Source organism: Dendropsophus ebraccatus, chromosome 7 (assembly GCF_027789765.1).
Source record: "Dendropsophus ebraccatus isolate aDenEbr1 chromosome 7, aDenEbr1.pat, whole genome shotgun sequence".
In the NCBI taxonomy this organism is placed as follows: Eukaryota; Metazoa; Chordata; class Amphibia; order Anura; family Hylidae; genus Dendropsophus; species Dendropsophus ebraccatus.
In genome coordinates, this window is record NC_091460.1 from 1,973,869 (window position 1) to 1,994,674 (window position 20,806).

A 20,806-nucleotide genomic window follows, 5' to 3' on the forward strand; every position below is an offset into this window, starting at 1 on the left:
ATGGTATAATAAAAATCAGCAAACCACATAGAGGAGGGGATTGGCGCAAGATCTTGCTTCACAGAGAAGCTGAAACTATCTTCCGCTTAGACACACGCAGACCTAGGGGAATGAACTATAAAAACGATCTTTTATTTCATTATTTGTTATTTCCAAATTATCCCCATACCTCTGCCCCCTTCAAGTACACCAGGTATTTTTGGATCCTTAAGGGTTAACACATGTTCATTGCCCTAGGACCCGCCCCCACGTACTATGACGTGATCTCCACACAATTGGATGCTTTGTGTTTTTAAACCAATTTTTGTTCACTTACATTCAGACCATGATTAAGCGCAGTCGCGTGAAACGCGTTGGTCCGCCTAGTGACATCCCTTTTTAATGCATATTTATTAAACGCTAAGTTTTACCCTCACGTCTGGAGTGCCGGAATCCACCACTTTTTTCTCCCATAACTATATATGACCGATTAGATGTAACAATGAACGAGGTCCTGCTCATCACTCAGTGACATCTGCTTCACGAGGCAGCAACAAGCATCAGGATTTACAATTTTATTAAGAATTTGGATCAAAATTTCAACTTAAATACAATTTTAATATATATATTTTTTTTTAGGTTTTAATACAATTTAAAACCAAAATCTTCTTAGACACAGAGTGAGGTAGAACAGCGATCAAGAGTATAGAAGATTTTGAAGAGAATGGCTCCTGTGTGACTGCTCTCAAGGCTGAAAAGATTTGATTGCTTTATAAATCATTTCCCACATTCTGAACACAAACATGACTTGCCTCCTGTGTGAAATCATTCATGTATAATAACAGCTACTCTTTAAACCTTTTGCACATTCTGAACAATAGTACTTTCCTCCTGTGTGACTTCTCTCTAGTCTAACAAGTTTTTTTTTTAATTTACTTATTAATCTATTCCGCATTCTAATTTTTATTCTCTTTTTATAACAAAACTAGATTTACTAGTGAAACATTGTCCACATTCTGAACCTGAATATCCTTTCTATGCTTCGAAAATGTTCTTGTTGAGTTGTGATTTATATGTAAAGTGTGACTTCTCTCGTGTTTCACAAGGTTTGTTTTTTGTGTATAACATTTTCCACATTCGGAACATGAATATGGCTTCTCTCCTTTATGACTTTTCTCATGCCTAGCAAGATCTGATTTATGCTTAAAATATTTCCCACATTCTGAACAAGGATATGGCTTCTCCCCTGTATGAACTCTCTCATGTCTAACACAATTTGATTTACCTATAAAACATTTCCCACATTCTGAACATGAATATGGCCTTTCTCCTGTGTGACATCTTTCATGTATAAGAAGATGAGAGTGATTTTTAAAACATTTCCCACATTCTGAGCATGAATATGGCTTCTCTCCTGTGTGACTTCTGACGTGTATAACAAGGTTTGATTGATTTATAAAACCTTTCCCACATTCTGAACATGAATACGGCTTCTCTCCTGTGTGAATTCTCTCATGTTTAACAAGATGTGATTTAAGTGTAAAACATTTCCCACATTCTGAGCACGAGTATGGCCTCTCGCCTGTGTGAATTCTCTCATGTATGACAAGTTTTGATTTATGAGGAAAACATTTGCCACATTCTGAACATGAATACGGCTTCTCTCCTGTTCTGCGAGTTAATCGATTGGAGTTTTTTCTATATTTTTTTCCACATTCATCAGATTGAAACCTTTCCCCCACTTTCTGACCTCTGAGTGTACTAACAATCTGGGACTGATCAGGAGACGTGGTCTGATGAAGAGGATTACATGAGAAGTATGCACCCTGATGAAGTCCTGGATGTACGGGCACAGGCTGTGGTCCTGGGGAGTATATCACAGTGCCTTCCTCTTCTGCTTTATAATGCAGCAATGGCACCATGTTCTCCTCACAGCTCTCACTGGGATTTTCTGTTCAGATTAAAAGAGATTTTGTAATTTATATTTTTTACAAACCAAAGAATTATAACTTATAAGAGAAGATATGGAGGCACTCACCGTATAAAATTCTTCTATATTAGTAAATGTCCATTAAAACCAACGAACAGAGTGTGAAGCAGTCGGTGGGGACGCAGTTCAGCAGCTGATAGTGTGACAGCTGTTTCCCGCGCGCATGCGCGATTCTTCAGACACTCTGTCTGAAGAATCGCGCATGCGTGCGGGAAACAGCTGTCACACTATCAGCTGCTGAACGGCATCCCCGCCGACTGCTTCACACTCTGTTCGTTGGTTTTAATGGACATTTACTAATAAAGAAGAATTTTATACGGTGGGTGCCTCCATATCTTCTCTTCTATAGAATATTGCCCTTGTTGCTTTTGCTGCACTTCTGATGAATGAGCACACCGTTGTTATTCCTTTGCCGCATGTCTAAGCCCTGAACTCCCATTGATTGTAGGTGGTAGTGTCGGTCTGCTATATCTTTATTGAGGCAAAGAATTATAACGTTTCTATTTGACAGGAAACACAAATGCAGTTTGAGGAGCCGGGAGCGACAGCTCCCTCTCATCGCTCCGTATAATAGTGCCAGCAGCTCCCTCTCATCGCTCAGTGTAATAGTGCCAGCAGCTCCCTCTCATCGCCCCGTGTAATAGTGCCGGCAGCTCCCTCTCATCGCTCAGTGTAATAGTGCCGGCAGCTCCCTCTCATCGCTCAGTGTAATAGTGCCGGCAGCTCCCTCTCATCGCTCCGTGTAATAGTGCTGGCAGCTCCCTCTCATCGCTCAGTGTAATAGTGCCAGCAGCTCCCTCTCATCGCCCCGTGTAATAGTGCCAGCAGCTCCCTCTCATCGCTCAGTGTAATAGTGCCGGCAGCTCCCTCTCATCGCTCAGTGTAATAGTGCCGGCAGCTCCCTCTTATCGCTCCGTATAATAGTGCCGGCAGCTCCCTCTCATCGCTCCGTATAATAGTGTTGGCAGCTCCCTCTCATCGCTCCGTGTAATAGTGCCGGCAGCTCCCTCTCATCGCTCCGTGTAATAGTGCCGGCAGCTCCCTCTCATCGCTCCGTGTAATAGTGCCGGCAGCTCCCTCTCATCGCCCGTGTAATAGTGTCGGCAGCTCCCTCTCATCGCTCCGTGTAATAGTGCCGGCAGCTCCCTCTCATCGCCCGTGTAATAGTGTCGGCAGCTCCCTCTCATCGCTCCGTGTAATAGTGCCAGCAGCTCCCTCTCATCGCCCATGTAATAGTGCTGGCAGCTCCCTCTCATCGCTCCGTGTAATAGTGCCGGCAGCTCCCTCTCATCGCCCGTGTAATAAAGCTGGCAGCTGCCTTTCATCGCCCTGTGTAATAGTGCCGGCAGCTCCCTCTCATCGCCCGTGTAATAAAGCTGGCAGCTGCCTCTCATCGCCCCGTGTAATAGTGCCGGCAGCTCCCTCTCATCGCCCGTGTAATAAAGCTGGCAGCTGCCTTTCATCGCCCTGTGTAATAGTGCCGGCAGCTCCCTCTCATCGCCCGTGTAATAGTGTCGGCAGCTGCCTCTCATCGCTCCGTGTAATAGTGCCGGCAGCTCCCTCTCATCGCTCTGTGTAATAGTGCCGGCAGCTCCCTCTCATCGCTCTGTGTAATAGTGCCGGCAGCTCCCTCTCATCGCCCCGTGTACTAGTGCCGGCAGCTCCCTCTCATCGCCCCGTGTAATAAAGCTGGCAGCTGCCTCTCATCGCTCCGTGTAATAAAGCTGGCAGCTCCCTCTCATCGCTCTGTGTAATAGTGCCGGCAGCTCCCTCTCATCGCCCCGTGTAATAGTGCCGGCAGCTCCCTCTCATCGCTCCGTGTAATAGTGCCGGCAGCTCCCTCTCATCGCTCCGTGTAATAGTGCCGGCAGCTCCCTCTCATCGCTCCGTGTAATAGTGCCAGCAGCTCCCTCTCATCGCCCCGTGTAATAGTGCCGGCAGCTCCCTCTCATCGCTCCGTGTAATAGTACCGGCAGCTCCCTCTCATCGCCCCGTGTAATAGTGCCGGCAGCTCCCTCTCATCGCCCCGTGTAATAAAGCTGGCAGCTGCCTCTCATCGCTCCGTGTAATAGTGCCGGCAGCTCCCTCTCATCGCTCCGTGTAATAGTGCCGGCAGCTCCCTTTCATCGCTCCGTGTAATAGTGCCGGCAGCTCCCTCTCATCGCCTCATGTAATAGTGTCGGCAGCTCCCTCTCATCGCCCCGTGTAATAAAACTGGCAGCTGCCTCTCATCGCTCCGTGTAATAGTGCCGGCAGCTCCCTCTCATCGCCCCGTGTAATAGTGCCGGCAGCTCCCTCTCATCGCTCCGTGTAATAGTGCCGGCAGCTCCCTCTCATCGCCCCGTGTAATAGTGCCGGCAGCTCCCTCTCATCGCTCTGTGTAATAGTGCCGGCAGCTCCCTCTCATCGCTCCGTGTAATAGTGCCGGCAGCTCCCTCTCATCGCCCGTGTAATAGTGTCGGCAGCTGCCTCTCATCGCTCCGTGTAATAGTGCCGGCAGCTCCCTCTCATCGCTCTGTGTAATAGTGCCGGCAGCTTCCTCTCATCGCTCCGTGTAATAGTGCCGGCAGCTCCCTCTCATCGCTCCGTGTAATAGTGCCGGCAGCTCCCTCTCATCGCTCCGTGTAATAGTGCCGGCAGCTCCCTCTCATCGCCCCGTGTAATAGTGCCGGCAGCTCCCTCTCATCGCTCCGTGTAATAGTGCCGGCAGCTCCCTCTCATCGCTCTGTGTAATAGTGCCGGCAGCTCCCTCTCATCGCCCCGTGTACTAGTGCCGGCAGCTCCCTCTCATCGCCCCGTGTAATAAAGCTGGCAGCTGCCTCTCATCGCTCCGTGTAATAAAGCTGGCAGCTCCCTCTCATCGCTCTGTGTAATAGTGCCGGCAGCTCCCTCTCATCGCTCCGTGTAATAGTGCCGGCAGCTCCCTCTCATCGCTCCGTGTAATAGTGCCGGCAGCTCCCTCTCATCGCTCAGTGTAATAGTGCCGGCAGCTCCCTCTAATCGCTCTGTGTAATAGTGCCGGCAGCTCCCTCTAATCGCTCTGTGTAATAGTGCCGGCAGCTCCCTCTCATCGCCCCGTGTAATAGGGACTTTGAGAAGTTGGTCAAGTTATTTTTGCGTGTCTCCAATCCAAAGTATGAGGTTGCAGGGGGTCTGACCTCTGGGCCCCTAGGAGTCTCATGGAAGACCACCCCAACTCCTAAGAAGCCACAGGACAGGGTGTAGCCTGAGACTATTCGTTCCCCATGGAGATGCTCTATCCAGGGACATCTGGAAACTCCACAAACCTCTTCAATATGACCCAAAGCGTAAATGTATTACCTGTTACACACGGTACTGCTGCACCAACACCGCTATATATACTGCAGGGACAAGTGCGCGGAAACACCGAAGAGCTTCCCTCACACGTGATCAGCAGGGAGGCCGAGATATGGACAGACCGAATATTCATGGACTAAACTAAGGACAAGCAGGGATACATCCTGTACCATATACCAGTATCCCATACCTGATATAGCGCCTGCCGACATCTCCTCCTTCACCCCACTCATACACGGGGGATCGCCCCTCATCCTCTCTTCTTCTGCTTCATCCTCCACTTTAATATTGTGGTTTCCCTCTGGACAGTCCTGGGAATACAGAGGACGGGGACACCTCTCTGGTGGATTCCTGTCACTGCCTCCATCTGTAGGGAACACACAGGGAGACAATCCATTATACACTGCTACATGTCATCAGGAGGAGGATGGGAGGAGGAGGAGGATGGGAGGAGGAGGATGGGAGGAGGAGGATGGGGGGAGGAGGAGGATGGTGGGAGGAGGATGGGGGGAGGAGGAGGATGGGGGGAGGAGGATGGGAGGAGGAGGAGGATGGGAGGAGGAGGATGGGAGGAGGAGGATGGGAGGAGGAGCGGTGTCACAACCAATGCCCATCTCTCTGTTCTTACACTGCTGATCCGTCTCTTCTTCTGTTTCATCATTAACCTCAACCTTAATATAACTCAAATCTTCTCCCTAGACAGAAAAAAAGATGCAACATTTTTCTGGGTTCAATCACTTTATGATCTTATATTATACATAACCGACCCCTACCTGATGATACTCGGGACAGTCCTGGGAATACAGAGGACGGGGACATCTATCATCTGGCGGCTGATCCTCCATCATGAGCGGCTGCTCCCCCCGGTACAGATCCTTGTGTCCTTCTACATACTCCCACTCCTCCATGGAGAAATAGACGGCCACATCCTGACGCCTTATAGGAACCTGACACACACAATGATCACACAGTCATCCCCCCCAGCCTGCTGCCTCCTGGATTACTCTATCATCTCCCAGCATTCCCCAGTGTCACCTCTCCAGTCAGCAGCTCAGTCATCCTGTGGGTGAGTTCTAGGATCTTCTGCTCATGTATCAGTGATGGAGGCTCCGTGATGGGGCCCCGGGCCCTGCTCCGCCCTCCTGACTCCTGGGGGAAGGCCACACCCTCCCCCCATGTCTTCTTCACTATGGTGTAATCCTGGGGATGGAGAGAGACAATGAGGGGACTGAGCCCAGTATTCCTGCCTCCTCCTCACTACAAAGAGGAGATTGTCCCCCTGTATAGAGCTCTAGTGAGGAGGAGGAGGAGGAGACACATCTGGACTACTGGGGTCAGTGCTGGAGACCACCGCACCTACAAAGAGGAGACCAGATCCAGAACATAGAGCGGGGGAGGGAGGGAGGGGCCAAAGAGCCCAGACAACAATGGTGGAAATCTAGAGAAGTTACCTCTCCGGTCAGCAGGCGGATGATCTCCAAGGTGACGTGTAATATTCTCTTACTGATCTCATTCCTGTCCTTCTCCATCATATAGAAGGGTATAAGGTCCTGGCAGTGCAGTGTGTGGGGAGCCCCGCCCACTCCTGTCACATGATCACAGGTCCTTCACCACAATCTCTTCTCTCCTGCACTGCTGAGCTCCGCCCCCACATGTACTGGTCACATGACTGTGACATCATCACAGGTCCTACACCTCCAGCATCTCCCAGATACAGAGCAGCTCCTGGTCGGGCAGTCACTGCTGTTGTGTTGTGTGTGGAGATCTCTGCTCCTCAGTGTGTGACCCCAGCAGTAAGGTAAGCTTACAGGAGAAGGGGTGTTACATTGTGTTACTATCAGTGTGTGACCCCCCAGCAGTAAGGTAAGCTTACAGGAGGAGGGGTGTTACATTGTGTTACTATCAGTGTGTGACCCCCCAGCAGTAAGGTAAGCTTACAGGAGGAGGGATGTTACATTGTGTTACTATCAGTGTGACCCCAGCAGTAAGGTAAGCTTACAGGAGGAGGGATGTTACATTGTGTTACTATCAGTGTGTGACCCCAGCAGTAAGGTAAGCTTACAGGAGGAGGGATGTTACATTGTGTTACTATCAGTGTGTGACCCCAGCAGTAAGGTAAGCTTACAGGAGGAGGGATGTTACATTGTGTTACTATCAGTGTGTGACCCCAGCAGTAAGGTAAGCTTACAGGAGGAGGGATGTTACATTGTGTTACTATCAGTGTGTGACCCCAGCAGTAAGGTAAGCTTACAGGAGAAGGGGTGTTACATTGTGTTACTATCAGTGTGTGACCCCCCCAGCAGTAAGGTAAGCTTACAGGAGAAGGGGTGTTACATTGTGTTACTATCAGTGTGTGACCCCCCAGCAGTAAGGTAAGCTTACAGGAGGAGGGGTGTTACATTGTGTTACTATCAGTGTGACCCCAGCAGTAAGGTAAGCTTACAGGAGGAGGGATGTTACATTGTGTTACTATCAGTGTGTGACCCCCCCCAGCAGTAAGGTAAGCTTACAGGAGGAGGGATGTTACATTGTGTTACTATCAGTTTGACCCCAGCAGTAAGGTAAGCTTACAGGAGGAGGGATGTTACATTGTGTTACTATCAGTGTGACCCCAGCAGTAAGGTAAGCTTACAGGAGGAGGGATGTTACATTGTGTTACTATCAGTGTGTGACCCCCCAGCAGTAAGGTAAGCTTACAGGAGGAGGGATGTTACATTGTGTTACTATCAGTGTGTGACCCCAGCAGTAAGGTAAGCTTACAGGAGGAGGGATGTTACATTGTGTTACTATCAGTGTGTGACCTCCCCCCCCCCCCCCATCTGTAAGGTAAGCTTACAGGAGGAGGGATGTTACATTGTGTTACTATCAGTGTGACCCCAGCAGTAAGGTAAGCTTACAGGAGGGGGGGATGTTACATTGTGTTACTATCAGTGTGTGACCCCAGCAGTAAGGTAAGCTTACAGGAGGAGGGGTGTTACATTGTGTTACTATCAGTGTGACCCCAGCAGTAAGGTAAGCTTACAGGAGGAGGGATGTTACATTGTGTTACTATCAGTGTGTGACCCCCCAGCAGTAAGGTAAGCTTACAGGAGGAGGGATGTTACATTGTGTTACTATCAGTGTGTGACCCCCCAGCAGTAAGGTAATCTTACAGGAGGAGGGGTGTTACATTGTGTTACTATCAGTGTGACCCCAGCAGTAAGGTAAGCTTACAGGAGGAGGGGTGTTACATTGTGTTACTATCAGTGTGACCCCAGCAGTAAGGTAAGCTTACAGGAGGAGGGATGTTACATTGTGTTACTATCAGTGTGTGACCCCCCAGCAGTAAGGTAAGCTTACAGGAGGAGGGATGTTACATTGTGTTACTATCACTTTGTGACCCCCCAGCAGTAAGGTAAGCTTACAGGAGGAGGGATGTTACATTGTGTTACTATCAGTGTGACCCCCCCAGCAGTAAGGTAAGCTTACAGGAGGAGGGATATTACATTGTGTTACTATCAGTGTGTGACCCCAGTAGTAAGGTAAGCTTACAGGAGGAGGGATGTTACATTGTGTTACTATCAGTGTGTGACCCCCCAGCAGTAAGGTAAGCTTACAGGAGGAGGGGTGTTACATTGTGTTACTATCAGTGTGTGACCCCCCAGCAGTAAGGTAAGCTTACAGGAGGAGGGATGTTACATTGTGTTACTATCAGTGTGTGACCCCCCAGCAGTAAGGTAAGCTTACAGGAGGAGGGGTGTTACATTGTGTTACTATCAGTGTGACCCCAGCAGTAAGGTAAGCTTACAGGAGGAGGGATGTTACATTGTGTTACTATCAGTGTGACCCCCCCCCAGCAGTAAGGTAAGCTTACAGGAGGAGGGATGTTACATATGCTGTGGCCCCTGTATGGTTTGGGGCCCCTGGCTGTGACATAAAGGCCCCGGCAGGACTAGCCCCTCCTTGTGCTGCAGTTGTCTCCTCTTCTCCCCCAGACGCTTCTTCTCCTGAATGACCCCCCAAGGATGGAGAAGGACAGGAATGAGATCAGTAAGAGAATATTACACGTCACCTTGGAGATCATCCGCCTGCTGACCGGAGAGGTAACTTCTCTAGATTTCCATCATTGTTGTCTGGGCTCTTTGGCCCCTCCCTCCCTCCCCCGCTCTATGTTCTGGATCTGGTCTCCTCTTTGTAGGTGCGGTGGTCTCCAGCACTGACCCCAGTAGTCCAGATGTGTCTCCTCCTCCTCCTCACTAGAGCTCTATACAGGGGGACAATCTCCTCTTTGTAGTGAGGAGGAGGCAGGAATACTGGGCTCAGTCCCCTCATTGTCTCTCTCCATCCCCAGGATTACACCATAGTGAAGAAGACATGGGGGGAGGGTGTGGCCTTCCCCCAGGAGTCAGGAGGGCGGAGCAGGGCCCGGGGCCCCATCACGGAGCCTCCATCACTGATACATGAGCAGAAGATCCTAGAACTCACCCACAGGATGACTGAGCTGCTGACTGGAGAGGTGACACTGGGGAATGCTGGGAGATGATAGAGTAATCCAGGAGGCAGCAGGCTGGGGGGGATGACTGTGTGATCATTGTGTGTGTCAGGTTCCTATAAGGTGTCAGGATGTGGCCGTCTATTTCTCCATGGAGGAGTGGGAGTATGTAGAAGGACACAAGGATCTGTACCGGGGGGAGCAGCCGCTCATGATGGAGGATCAGCCGCCCGGCCTCACAGCACAAGGTAAGAGGAGACCTTCCTGATTCTAGAGAGCAGGGGGGAGGGGCCCCTACATCCTCCTCCCATCCTCCCCCTCCCATCCTCCTTCTCCCATCCTCCTCCTCCTTCTACTCCTCCTCCCATCCTCATTCTCCTCCTCCTCCCATCCTCCTCCTCCTCCTCCTCCTCCCATCCTCCTCCTCCTCCCATCCCCCCCCCCCTCCTCCCATGCTCCTCCTCCCCCCATCCTCCCATCTTCCTCCCCCCATCCTCCTCCTTCTCCCATCCTCCTCTTCCTCCTCCCATCCTCCCCCCATCCTCCTTCTTCTCCCATCCTCCTCTTCCTCCCCCCATCTTCCTCCCCCCATCCTCCTCCTTCCCCCATCCTCCTCCTCCTCCTCCCCCCATCCTCCTCCTCCCCCCATCCTCCCATCCTCCTCCTCCTCCTGATGACATGTAGCAGTGTATAATGGATTGGCTCCCTGTGTGTTCCCTACAGATGGAGGCAGTGACAGGAATCCACCAGAGAGGTGTCCCCGTCCTCTGTATTCCCAGGACTGTCCAGAGGGAAATGTCCCAGCAGACAATCAGCAGGTAGATGAGGCTGATGCTATAGCACTATATCTCTATAGCGCCCCCCGGTGCTGGTGGTTGTTGCTCCTGCACTCATAGATGTGATGAGGCTGATAGATACATGTTGCTGGTTTCTTATGTTGATGTGTTAGATTTTCCCTCCTGTCTGCTGGATTGTACTGAATTGTTCTATATGTCCCATCAGGGGGGAGATCAGGTGACTAATATTAAAGTGGAGGATGAAGCAGAAGAAGAGAGGATGAGGGGCGATCCCCCGTGTATGAGTGAGGTGAAGGAGGAGGAGACGCCGGCAGCTGCTATACCAGGTATGGAGGCCGCACAATGGCTGCTGGTCAGGGTCCCTGTTACTCTGTATATATCAGGCTGACGTTTATACTGACAGCTTCCTGTACCTGTAGTGCTGCCCGTTATACTGTATCTCTTTCTCACCTGATACCTGTGGGGATTATAGGACATTATTACGCTTTCTTAACTTGCTCCTATAGTATTAACTATGTCTAATATAGGTGAAAATGCAGCAATGTGGGTAGTTTTATCAGTAGCTGCAGTGACAGCAGGGGGTGGTGGTGGCAGAAGGAGTAGTAGTGACAGCAGGGGGTGGTGGCAGAGGGAGTAGTAGTGACAGCAGGGGGTGGTGAGGCAGAGGGAGTAGTAGTGACAGCAGGGGTGGTGGTGGCAGGGGGAGTAGTAGTGACAGCAGGGGGTGGTGGCAGAGGGAGTAGTAGTGACAGCAGGGGGTGGTGAGGCAGAGGGAGTAGTAGTGACAGCAGGGGTGGTGGTGGCAGGGGGAGTAGTAGTGACAGCAGGGGGTGGTGGTGGTAGAGGGAGTAGTAGTGACAGCAGGAGGTGGTGGTGGCAGAGGGATTAGTAGTGACAGCAGGGGTGGTGGTGGCAGAGGGAGTAGTAGTGACAGCAGGGGGTGGTGGTGGCAGAGGGAGTAGTAGTGACAGCAGGGGGTGGTGGTGGCAGAAGGAGTAGTAGTGACAGCAGGGGGTGGTGGTGGCAGAGGGAGTAGTAGTGACAGCAGGGGGTGGTGGTGGCAGAAGGAGTAGTAGTGACAGCAGGGGTGGTGGTGGTAGAGGGAGTAGTAGTGACAGCAGGGGGTGGTGGTGGCAGAAGGAGTAGTAGTGACAGCAGGGGTGGTGGTGGTAGAGGGAGTAGTAGTGACAGCAGGAGGTGGTGGTGGCAGAAGGAGCAGTAGTGACAGCAGGGGGGGTGGTGGCAGAAGGAGCAGTAGTGACAGCAGGGGTGGTGGTGGCAGAGGGAGTAGTAGTGACAGCAGGGGGTGGTGGTGGCAGAGGGAGTAGTAGTGACAGCAGGGGGGGTGGTGGCAGAGGGAGTAGTAGTGACAGCAGGGGGTGGTGGTGGCAGAGGGAGTAGTAGTGACAGCAGGGGGTGGTGGTGGCAGAGGGAGTAGTAGTGACAGCAGGGGGTGGTGGTGGTAGAGGGAGTAGTAGTGACAGCAGGGGGTGGTGGTGGTAGAGGGAGTAGTAGTGACAGCAGGGGTGGTGGTGGTAGAGGGAGTAGTAGTGACAGCAGGGCGTGGTGGTGGCACAGGGAGCAGTAGTGACAGCACGGGGTGGTGGTGGCAGAGGGAGTAGTAGTGACAGCAGGGGGTGGTGGTGGTAGAGGGAGTAGTAGTGACAGCAGGGGTGGTGGTGGTAGAGGGAGTAGTAGTGACAGCAGGGGTGGTGGTGGTAGAGGGAGTAGTAGTGACAGCAGGGGGTGGTGGTGGCAGAGGGAGTAGTAGTGACAGCAGGGCGTGGTGGCAGAGGGAGTAGTAGTGACAGCAGGGCGTGGTGGCAGAGGGAGTAGTAGTGACAGCAGGGGTGGTGGAGGCAGAGGGAGTAGTAGTGACAGCAGAGGGGGTGGCAGAGGGAGTAGTAGTGACAGCAGGAGGTGGTGGTGGCAGGGGGAGTAGTAGTGACAGCAGGAGGTGGTGGTGGCAGGGGGAGTAGTAGTGACAGCAGGGGTGGTGGTGGCAGAGGGAGTAGTAGTGACAGCAGAGGGGGTGGCAGAGGGAGTAGTAGTGACAGCAGGAGGTGGTGGTGGCAGGGGGAGTAGTAGTGACAGCAGGGGGTGGTGGGAGAGGGAGTAGTAGTGACAGCAGGGGGGGTAGTATTTACAGTGGGTGCAGTTATAGCAGCAGCAGTACAGTGTAGAAAATGATGGACGTCTGTGTAGGGGTAGTAGTAGCAGCGGGGGTAGTAGTTTTGTGTGCAGTAAACCTCCTAGTCCTGCAGTTACCAAATAATACCACTATACATGAAGAAAGTATATTCACTATCCATATAGCCATCATACTGCCACTAAGTCCATCGTTATCCCCATAGTGACGACATATTGATTACAGTGCAGTTACATCCAGTGCCTGTTTCCTGTCCCCAAAGTCTGCTGCCTTGTGGTCATCTTTAACTTTACCCTTTCTTTTCAGCTGTGCATTCAGAGCCCGACCACCTCCTGACCACCTCTGCCGCCTTCACCTGAAAAACCTTTCCAGAATCTGCTCTTTCCTCACCCCTGACTCCACAAACGTCTGGTCCATGCTCTCATTGTCTCCAGCTTGGACTACTGTAACATCCTCCTCTCTGGCCTCCATCTAACTCCCTTACTCCTCTCCAGTCTATCTTTACCTCTGCCACCCGACTAATCCACCTTCCCCTCTGACAATCCCAGCACTGGACCCCATTGTCCAACATATTCATTGTAAATTGTTGACAATGACATACACGGCCGTCCACACCCTGTCCCCTCCGTACATCTCTGACCTGATATCTGGCTACCGTCCCTCACACAGCCTCCCATCCTCCAGTCACTTCACACAACTGCCTTTTAAGATTTTGTTTGAGCTCCCCCCCCCATACTCTGGAACCCACAACATCAAGAGCAACCTGACAACCCATCTAATTATACCATTATATACCGTTATACCGGCTACAACTTAAAAATAATTTTGCATCACACTGTGACTGACTTCCCCCTTACCTTGTAGAGTGTAAGCTCTGGCGGGCAGGCTCCTCTCTCCCTATGTAACCCCTGGCGGGCAGGCTCCTCTCTCCTTATGTAATACCTGGCGGGCAGGCTCCTCTCTCCCTATGTAATACCTGGCGGGCAGGCTCCTCTCTCCCTATGTAATACCTGGTGGGCAGGCTCCTCTCTCCCTATATGATACCTGACGGGCAGGCTCCTCTCTCCCTATGTAATACCTGGTGGGCAGGCTCCTCTCTCCCTATGTAATACCTGGCGGGCAGGCTCCTCTCTCCCTATATGATACCTGACGGGCAGGCTCCTCTCTCCCTATGTAATACCTGGCGGGCAGGCTCCTCTCTCCCTATGTAATCTCTGGCGGGCAGGCTCCTCTCTCCCTATGTAATACCTGGCGGGCAGGCTCCTCTCTCCCTATGTAAGCCCTGGTGGGCAGGCTCCTCTCTCCCTATGTAAGCCCTGGCGGGCAGGCTCCTCTCTCCCTATGTAATACCTAGCAGGCAGGCTCCTCTCTCCCTATGTAATACCTGGCGGGCAGGCTCCTCTCTCCCTATGTAATACCTGGCGGGCAGGCTCCTCTCTCCCTATGTAATACCTGGCGGGCAGGCTCCTCTCTCCCTATGTAATACCTGGCGGGCAGGCTCCTCTCTCCCTATGTAATACCTGGTGGGCAGGCTCCTCTCTCCCTATGTAATACCTGGCGGGCAGGCTCCTCTCTCCCTATGTAATACCTGGCGGGCAGGCTCCTCTCTCCCTATGTAATACCTGGCGGGCAGGCTCCTCTCTCCCTATGTAATACCTGGCGGGCAGGCTCCTCTCTCCCTATGTAATACCTGGCGGGCAGGCTCCTCTCTCCCTATGTAATACCTGGCGGGCAGGCTCCTCTCTCCCTATGTAATACCTGGCGGGCAGGCTCCTCTCTCCCTATGTAATACCTGGCGGGCAGGCTCCTCTCTCCCTATGTAATACCTGGCGGGCAGGCTCCTCTCTCCCTATGTAATACCTGGCGGGCAGGCTCCTCTCTCCCTATGTAATACCTGGCGGGCAGGCTCCTCTCTCCCTATGTAATACCTGGCGGGCAGGCTCCTCTCCCCTATGTAATACCTGGCGGGCAGGCTCCTCTCTCCCTATGTAATACCTGACGGGCAGGCTCCTCTCTCCCTATGTAATAGCTGGCGGGCAGGCTCCTCTCTCCCTATATGATCCCTGGCGGGCAGGCTCCTCTCTCCCTATGTAATACCTGGCGGGCAGGCTCCTCTCTCCCTATGTAATACCTGGCGGCCTGTACCGCGCTCTGGGATGAGTGGGGGAGGTTTATAAATAATACTGTGGCCTCCCTCGGTCCCCGAGCATTCCTCCACTTTAGCATGCGCTGGTGTGGGATTATTTACAGGGAATCTGTCACCTCCTCCTGAGCCGGCGGCCATGCTGGATGCATACCGATAATGTCTGCACAACATACAGCACAGTGAGAGATAGTGGGGAACAGCCCATGGAATGCTAGGCTCCGCCTCCTTGACACTTTTGGGTCCCATACGGTACTGAAGCGTAAAATAAGAGTGGTGAGTTGGTGTTTGTGCCGTCTAACCGCTCCTTCTTCCTCCCCTTCCCCATGAATATGCTCGGCTGCCCGGCCTCCTTCCCGCTTGGCTGCCCGGCCTCCTTCCCGCTTGGCTGCCCGGCCTCCTTCCCGCTTGGCTGCCCGGCCTCCTTCCCGCTTGGCTGCCCGGCCTCCTTCCCGCTTGGCTGCCCGGCCTCCTTCCCGCTGGGCCGCCCGGCCTCCTTCCCGCTTGGCTGCCCGGCCTCCTTCCCGCTTGGCTGCCCGGCCTCCTTCCCGCTTGGCTGCCCGGCCTCCTTCCCGCTTGGCTGCCCGGCCTCCTTCCCGCTTGGCTGCCCGGCCTCCTTCCCGCTGGGCTGCCCGGCCTCCTTCCCGCTTGGCTGCCCGGCCTCCTTCCCGCTGGGCCGCCCGGCCTCCTGGCTTTCCTTATTATCGCTGTGTGTGCATGCCTTCAGTGCAGGCGCTGTGAGCAGCTGCTCATACTGAGGGCAATGGCTTCTAGAGATGTCACTATACCAGAACTCTCAGTTTGATAGCGATACTGAAGTATTAAAAAAAAAACAAAAAAAACACAACGGTGGAAATATAATCCCCCCCCCCCAGACAGTGAATAGTTGGGAGTTGTAGTCTTGTAATATTTCAGGTATCAGGGTATGCTGGGGGTTGCGGTCTTGTACAAAGGTCCCTTAGACAGCTCTGCTATACCGAGTACAGTGATCACTTAGACAGCTCTGCTATGCCGAGTACAGTGATCACTTAGACAGCTCTGCTATACCGAGTACAGTGATCACTTAGACAGCTCTGCTATACCGAGTACAATGATCCCTTAGACAGCTCTGCTATACCGAGTACAGTGATCCCTTAGACAGCTCTGCTATACCGAGTACAGTGATCACTTAGACAGCTCTGCTATACCGAGTACAGTGATCACTTAGACAGCTCTGCTATACCGAGTACAATGATCACTTAGACAGCTCTGCTATACCAAGTACAATGATCCCTTAGACAGCTCTGCTATACCGAGTACAGTGATCACTTAGACAGCACTGCTATACCGAGTACAGTGATCACTTAGACAGCTCTGCTATACCGAGTACAATGATCCCTTAGACAGCTCTGCTATACCAAGTACAATGATCCCTTAGACAGCTCTGCTATACCGAGTACAGCAATCACTTAGACAGCTCTGCTATACCGAGTACAGTGATCACTTAGACAGCTCTGCTATACCGAGTACAATGATCCCTTAGACAGCTCTGCTATACCAAGTACAATGATCCCTTAGACAGCTCTGCTATACCGAGTACAGCAATCACTTAGACAGCTCTGCTATACCGAGTACAGTGATCACTTAGACAGCTCTGCTATACCGAGTACAGCAATCACTTAGACAGCTCTGATGCACCAGATACCTTGACCACCCACACAGCTCTGCTACAACAGCTACTGTCCACACCAGTTATCATCATTACTGACACCATTTAGCTGCATCAATTACCGTGATCACTAACACAGTCCTGTTACTGACCCATGCTGCAGCCCATTTCATTGGGTTCCTCTGCACGCAGCCTGAGGTCAGAGGTCATCAGTGCCTCCCCCCACCTGACTGCTCCGGCCTGCCTCTTCCCACCCCACCTGACAGCTCCGGCCCGCCTCCCTCCACCTCACAACCCCTGCCCGCCTCCCCCCACCTCACAGCACCGGCCCGCCTCCTCCCACCTCACAACCCCTGGCCGCCACCCCCACCTCACAGCACCGGCCCGCCTCCTCCCACCTCACAACCCCTGCCTGCCTCCCCCGACCTGACAGCTCCAGCCTGCCTCCTCCCACCTCACAACCCCTGCCCGCCTCCCCCCACCTGACTGCTCCGGCCTGCCTCTTCCCACCTCACAACCCCTGCCCGCCACCCCCACCTCACAGCACCGGCCTGCCTCTTCCCACCTCACAACCCCTGCCCGCCTCCCCCCACCTCACAACCCCTGCCAGCCTCCCCCCACCTCACAACCCCTGCCCGCCTCCCCCCACCTCACAGCACCGGCCTGCCTCTTCCCACCTCACAACCCCTGCCCGCCTCCCCCTACCTGACCTCCCGGGGAGATAACCGATGTATAGGCAAACTGTAGAGACAGCATATGACCCTTGCTAGCACACACTGATGCCGGGCAGCCGAGTTCATGGAGGAGGAGGAGGAAGCAGCGGTGAGGCGGCCAGAGTGCGGCACAAACACCAGCACACTCCTCCTTTCTGACTCTTCATTACAGTACTGACCCAAGATTGTATAGAATCCACGGACACATGGATGTAAGGTTGAAATGTCTGTGTGCTCTTGGGTCCCCCAGGGGGCGCCATTAACCCCTTTAAGGCTCACTAACACTAACCTGCAGAACGGTGGGAGGATTGTAGCTTCAGGCAGTGACATAAAATGTCCACAAATCATCGCTGTCTGGGAAACCACAAAAGCTTAAAGAGAGATGATAGAGAGGATATCCAGCCCATGCGGGTCCCAGAACCGTCCCCGACAATTATCACCCACCGAGGGGATAGTAATATAAGAGCCGGAACCTTCTAGTATTATTTATTATATAGTCTGTGTACGCGCTGCAGAGTCTGTTATTCTGTATCCATGTTCTGTGCTAGTTATCAGAGCCACCCGCTTACTTTAGTCATGTGACTGACAGCTCCCAGGTGATTGGTTAACTTTTTTATATTTAAATATAAAGCTATTTATAATAAGAATATTACTTTATAATCACAGAAAATGTCGGTAATATCTCTGAGGAGAACATTGTGTTACCGCTGAATTATAAAGAAGAAGCTGGCGGTGCGGAGCAGTACTCCTCAGGAGAAGCCCTCCTCCCCCTTACTGTACATCCAGGACGTCACACTACAGATCTATCATATACTCCTCCTGACCATGAGGAACCTTCTCCTGACCAATCACACACTGCGACCACAGGGACCGGTCACAGAGGACGGGAGAGGATTCAATATGGTGAATGCGGAAAAGAGTTTACAGAAAGATTGGATCATCTTACACTCAAAAGAATTCACACAGGAGAGAAACCATATTCATGTTCAGAATGTGGGAAATGTTTTTCAAATAAATCAAATCTTCATACCCATGAAAGAAGTCACACAGGAGTAAAGCCATATTCATGTTCAGAATGCGGCAAATGCTTTACTTATAAAACAAACTTTATTGCACATGAGAGAAGTCATGCAGGAGTGAAGCCTTATTCATGTTCAGAATGTGGAAAATGCTTTACAAGTAAATTTTATCTTGGTGTACATGAAAAAAATCACAGTGGGGAGAAGCCATATTCATGTTCCGAATGTGGGAAATGTTTTACAGATAAATCAAGTCTTGTTGTACATAGGCGAAGTCACACAGGAGAGAAGCCGTATTCATGTTCAGAGTGTGGGAAATGTTTTTCAACAAAATCATATCTTATTATACATGAGAGAATTCACACAGGAGAGAAGCCGTATTCGTGTTCAGAATGTGGGAAGCCTTTTACAGATAAATCAAGTCTTGTTGTACATAGGAGAAGTCACACAGGAGAGAAGCCGTTTTCCTGTTCAGAATGTGGGAAATGTTTCACAAATAAACCGCAGCTTATTATACATGAGAGAGTTCACACAGGTGAGAAACCATTCTCATGTTCAGAATGTGGGAAATGTTTTACAGGAAAATCACATCTGGTTCAACATGAAAGAATTCACACAGGAGAGAAACCATATTCCTGTTTAGAATGTAATAGATGTTTTACAAGTAAATCAGGCCTGCTTAAACATGAAGTAAGTCACACAGGAGAGAGGCCATATTCATGTGCAGAATGTGGGAAATGTTTTACTGCTAAATCAAGTCTTGCGAGGCACGAGAGAAGTCACACAGTAGGGAAGACCTAGTCATGTTGATAATGCCAAAAGGGTTTCCCTAAAGTAAGGAATCGTCAGAGAACTCACACAGGAGAGAAGCCATTTCAATGTTCTGTATGCGGAAATAGATTTCTAAACTTGATAGAGAAGTGATCAGTGAGAAGGACTGAGGAGGCAGTGATCAGTCAGTGGGATCCATGGAGGAGAAGGACTGAGGATATAAGGAGAGGAGAAGGCAGTGATGCTGAATTGTCCCCCTGACCCATCCTCCTCCTGTATTCATCGACTCCTCCACCTGCAGGGTCACATAGCAGGATGCTACTTTTTTAACATTTGAATCTTTGCATTTTACACTTTATTTATGTAATTAAATTAAAAAAATTATATTTATTTCCTTTCATGTCCTGAATTCTTGGTTCTGTCCCTCCAGCAGACGTTTATGATAAGGGCTCGTTCACACTTACAGATTGTGCAAAGCTTATATATACTGATACTCTCTGCCGACCTCCATGGATAGTGTCCCCCATGGATAGTGTGCAGGCACCTCCCCAGCATCCTAAAGGGAAGACTGACCCTAAAGGAAAACCTCCAAAGAATGGCTGGAAAAGAAAGATGGAGGCTAGCTGGACAAGTCAAGGGCTGATTGTATCACAGAAGAGAGAAGCTGTCAGGATCCAGACTGCTGACACTGTTATATAGAGGTCAGAAGACACATGGGACCTGTAATATATCTGTCATATAGCAGTCTGGAAGCACAGGCAGATATGTGACAGGTCCCATGTGTCTCCTGACCTCTATATAACAGTGTCAGCAGTCTGGAAGCACAGACAGATATATGACAGGTCCCATGTGTTAGATGAACCCCTGTAGTTCGTACTTAGTTCCTGATGGGAGGAGTTAGTGAGTTGCAGTCAGTTGTCATCTGAAGTGAGTCTAACAGGGACACAATTAAGCAAGCCAGTTTCTTCTGATGAGCACCAGAACCGCTATGCAGTGCTAGAACTCTACAGAGGAGAGAAACCACACTGAAAACCACAGAGAAAACTTGGATACAGCCAATGACTATATCCATGATTTCCATATAGCCTTAGGGCTTTATCCAAGTTCAGCAGCCACCGCTAATCATATGGCGAAAGTTCGGGTTCGGATCGACTCGAGCATGCTCGAGGTTCGCTCATCTCTAGAACTGACCCCTGTGGAACAAAGGTACAGAAAGTCTACGTATTCCACTGCGCAGTGCAAGATGTCTGGGAAGTCTCGGGAGTTTGCTTAGCCCAGATAAGGCCTGGGGTTTGTATTACCCACCTAGGACGGGTAGACAACAACTAGGGGGCAGAAGGCAGTCAGACTAGAAATCCTCCCTGAATACGAGTGTTGTCTACTTTCTTCTACTTGCCTCTTCTGTTCCGGCAGAGTACACTGCTACATTGGACAAGACCCCTTTGGGCCGGACTCGTGTGTCTTTTTCATCAACAAATATTGTGATTCTGCATAATTGCCCTTTCTGTAGATAGAGCCACGTGTCTGGTCACCAGCCTGGCCAGGATTTTCTGACATCCGGTGACATCCCTCTTCACTTCCAGGATATCACCAATGACCAGAATGATTAGAGTACGCAGGCAGCGGCAGATGGGGGCAGCGCGGCTCTGACAGTCACAGGACGTCCCCAGTTATAATGGACTGGGGAGAGAAATATCCCCCCGACTAAAGATTTATTTACTCTGTGTATGTGTGTGAGTGTATGAGTGTACATGCGTATAAATGTGTGTATGAGTGTACATGCGTATAAATGTGTGTATGAGTGTAGA

At 51.2% G+C, this 20,806-nt stretch overlaps 1 protein-coding gene and 1 pseudogene across 1 annotated transcript; one reads left to right on the plus strand and one right to left on the minus strand.

The window, feature by feature from the left end:
• Nucleotides 1–539: 539 nt before the first annotated feature.
• The window catches only part of LOC138797205 (zinc finger protein 84-like), a 33,577-nt pseudogene continuing 13,310 nt past the window's right edge, over nucleotides 540–20,806 (minus strand).
• On the plus strand, nucleotides 10,626–19,356 carry LOC138797203 (zinc finger protein 300-like). Its single transcript, XM_069977041.1, has 2 exons — nucleotides 10,626–10,883; nucleotides 17,862–19,356. The coding sequence occupies exons 1-2, from the start codon at nucleotides 10,677–10,679 to the stop codon at nucleotides 19,026–19,028; spliced, it is 1,374 nt and encodes a 457-aa protein (XP_069833142.1). The 5' UTR covers nucleotides 10,626–10,676; the 3' UTR covers nucleotides 19,029–19,356.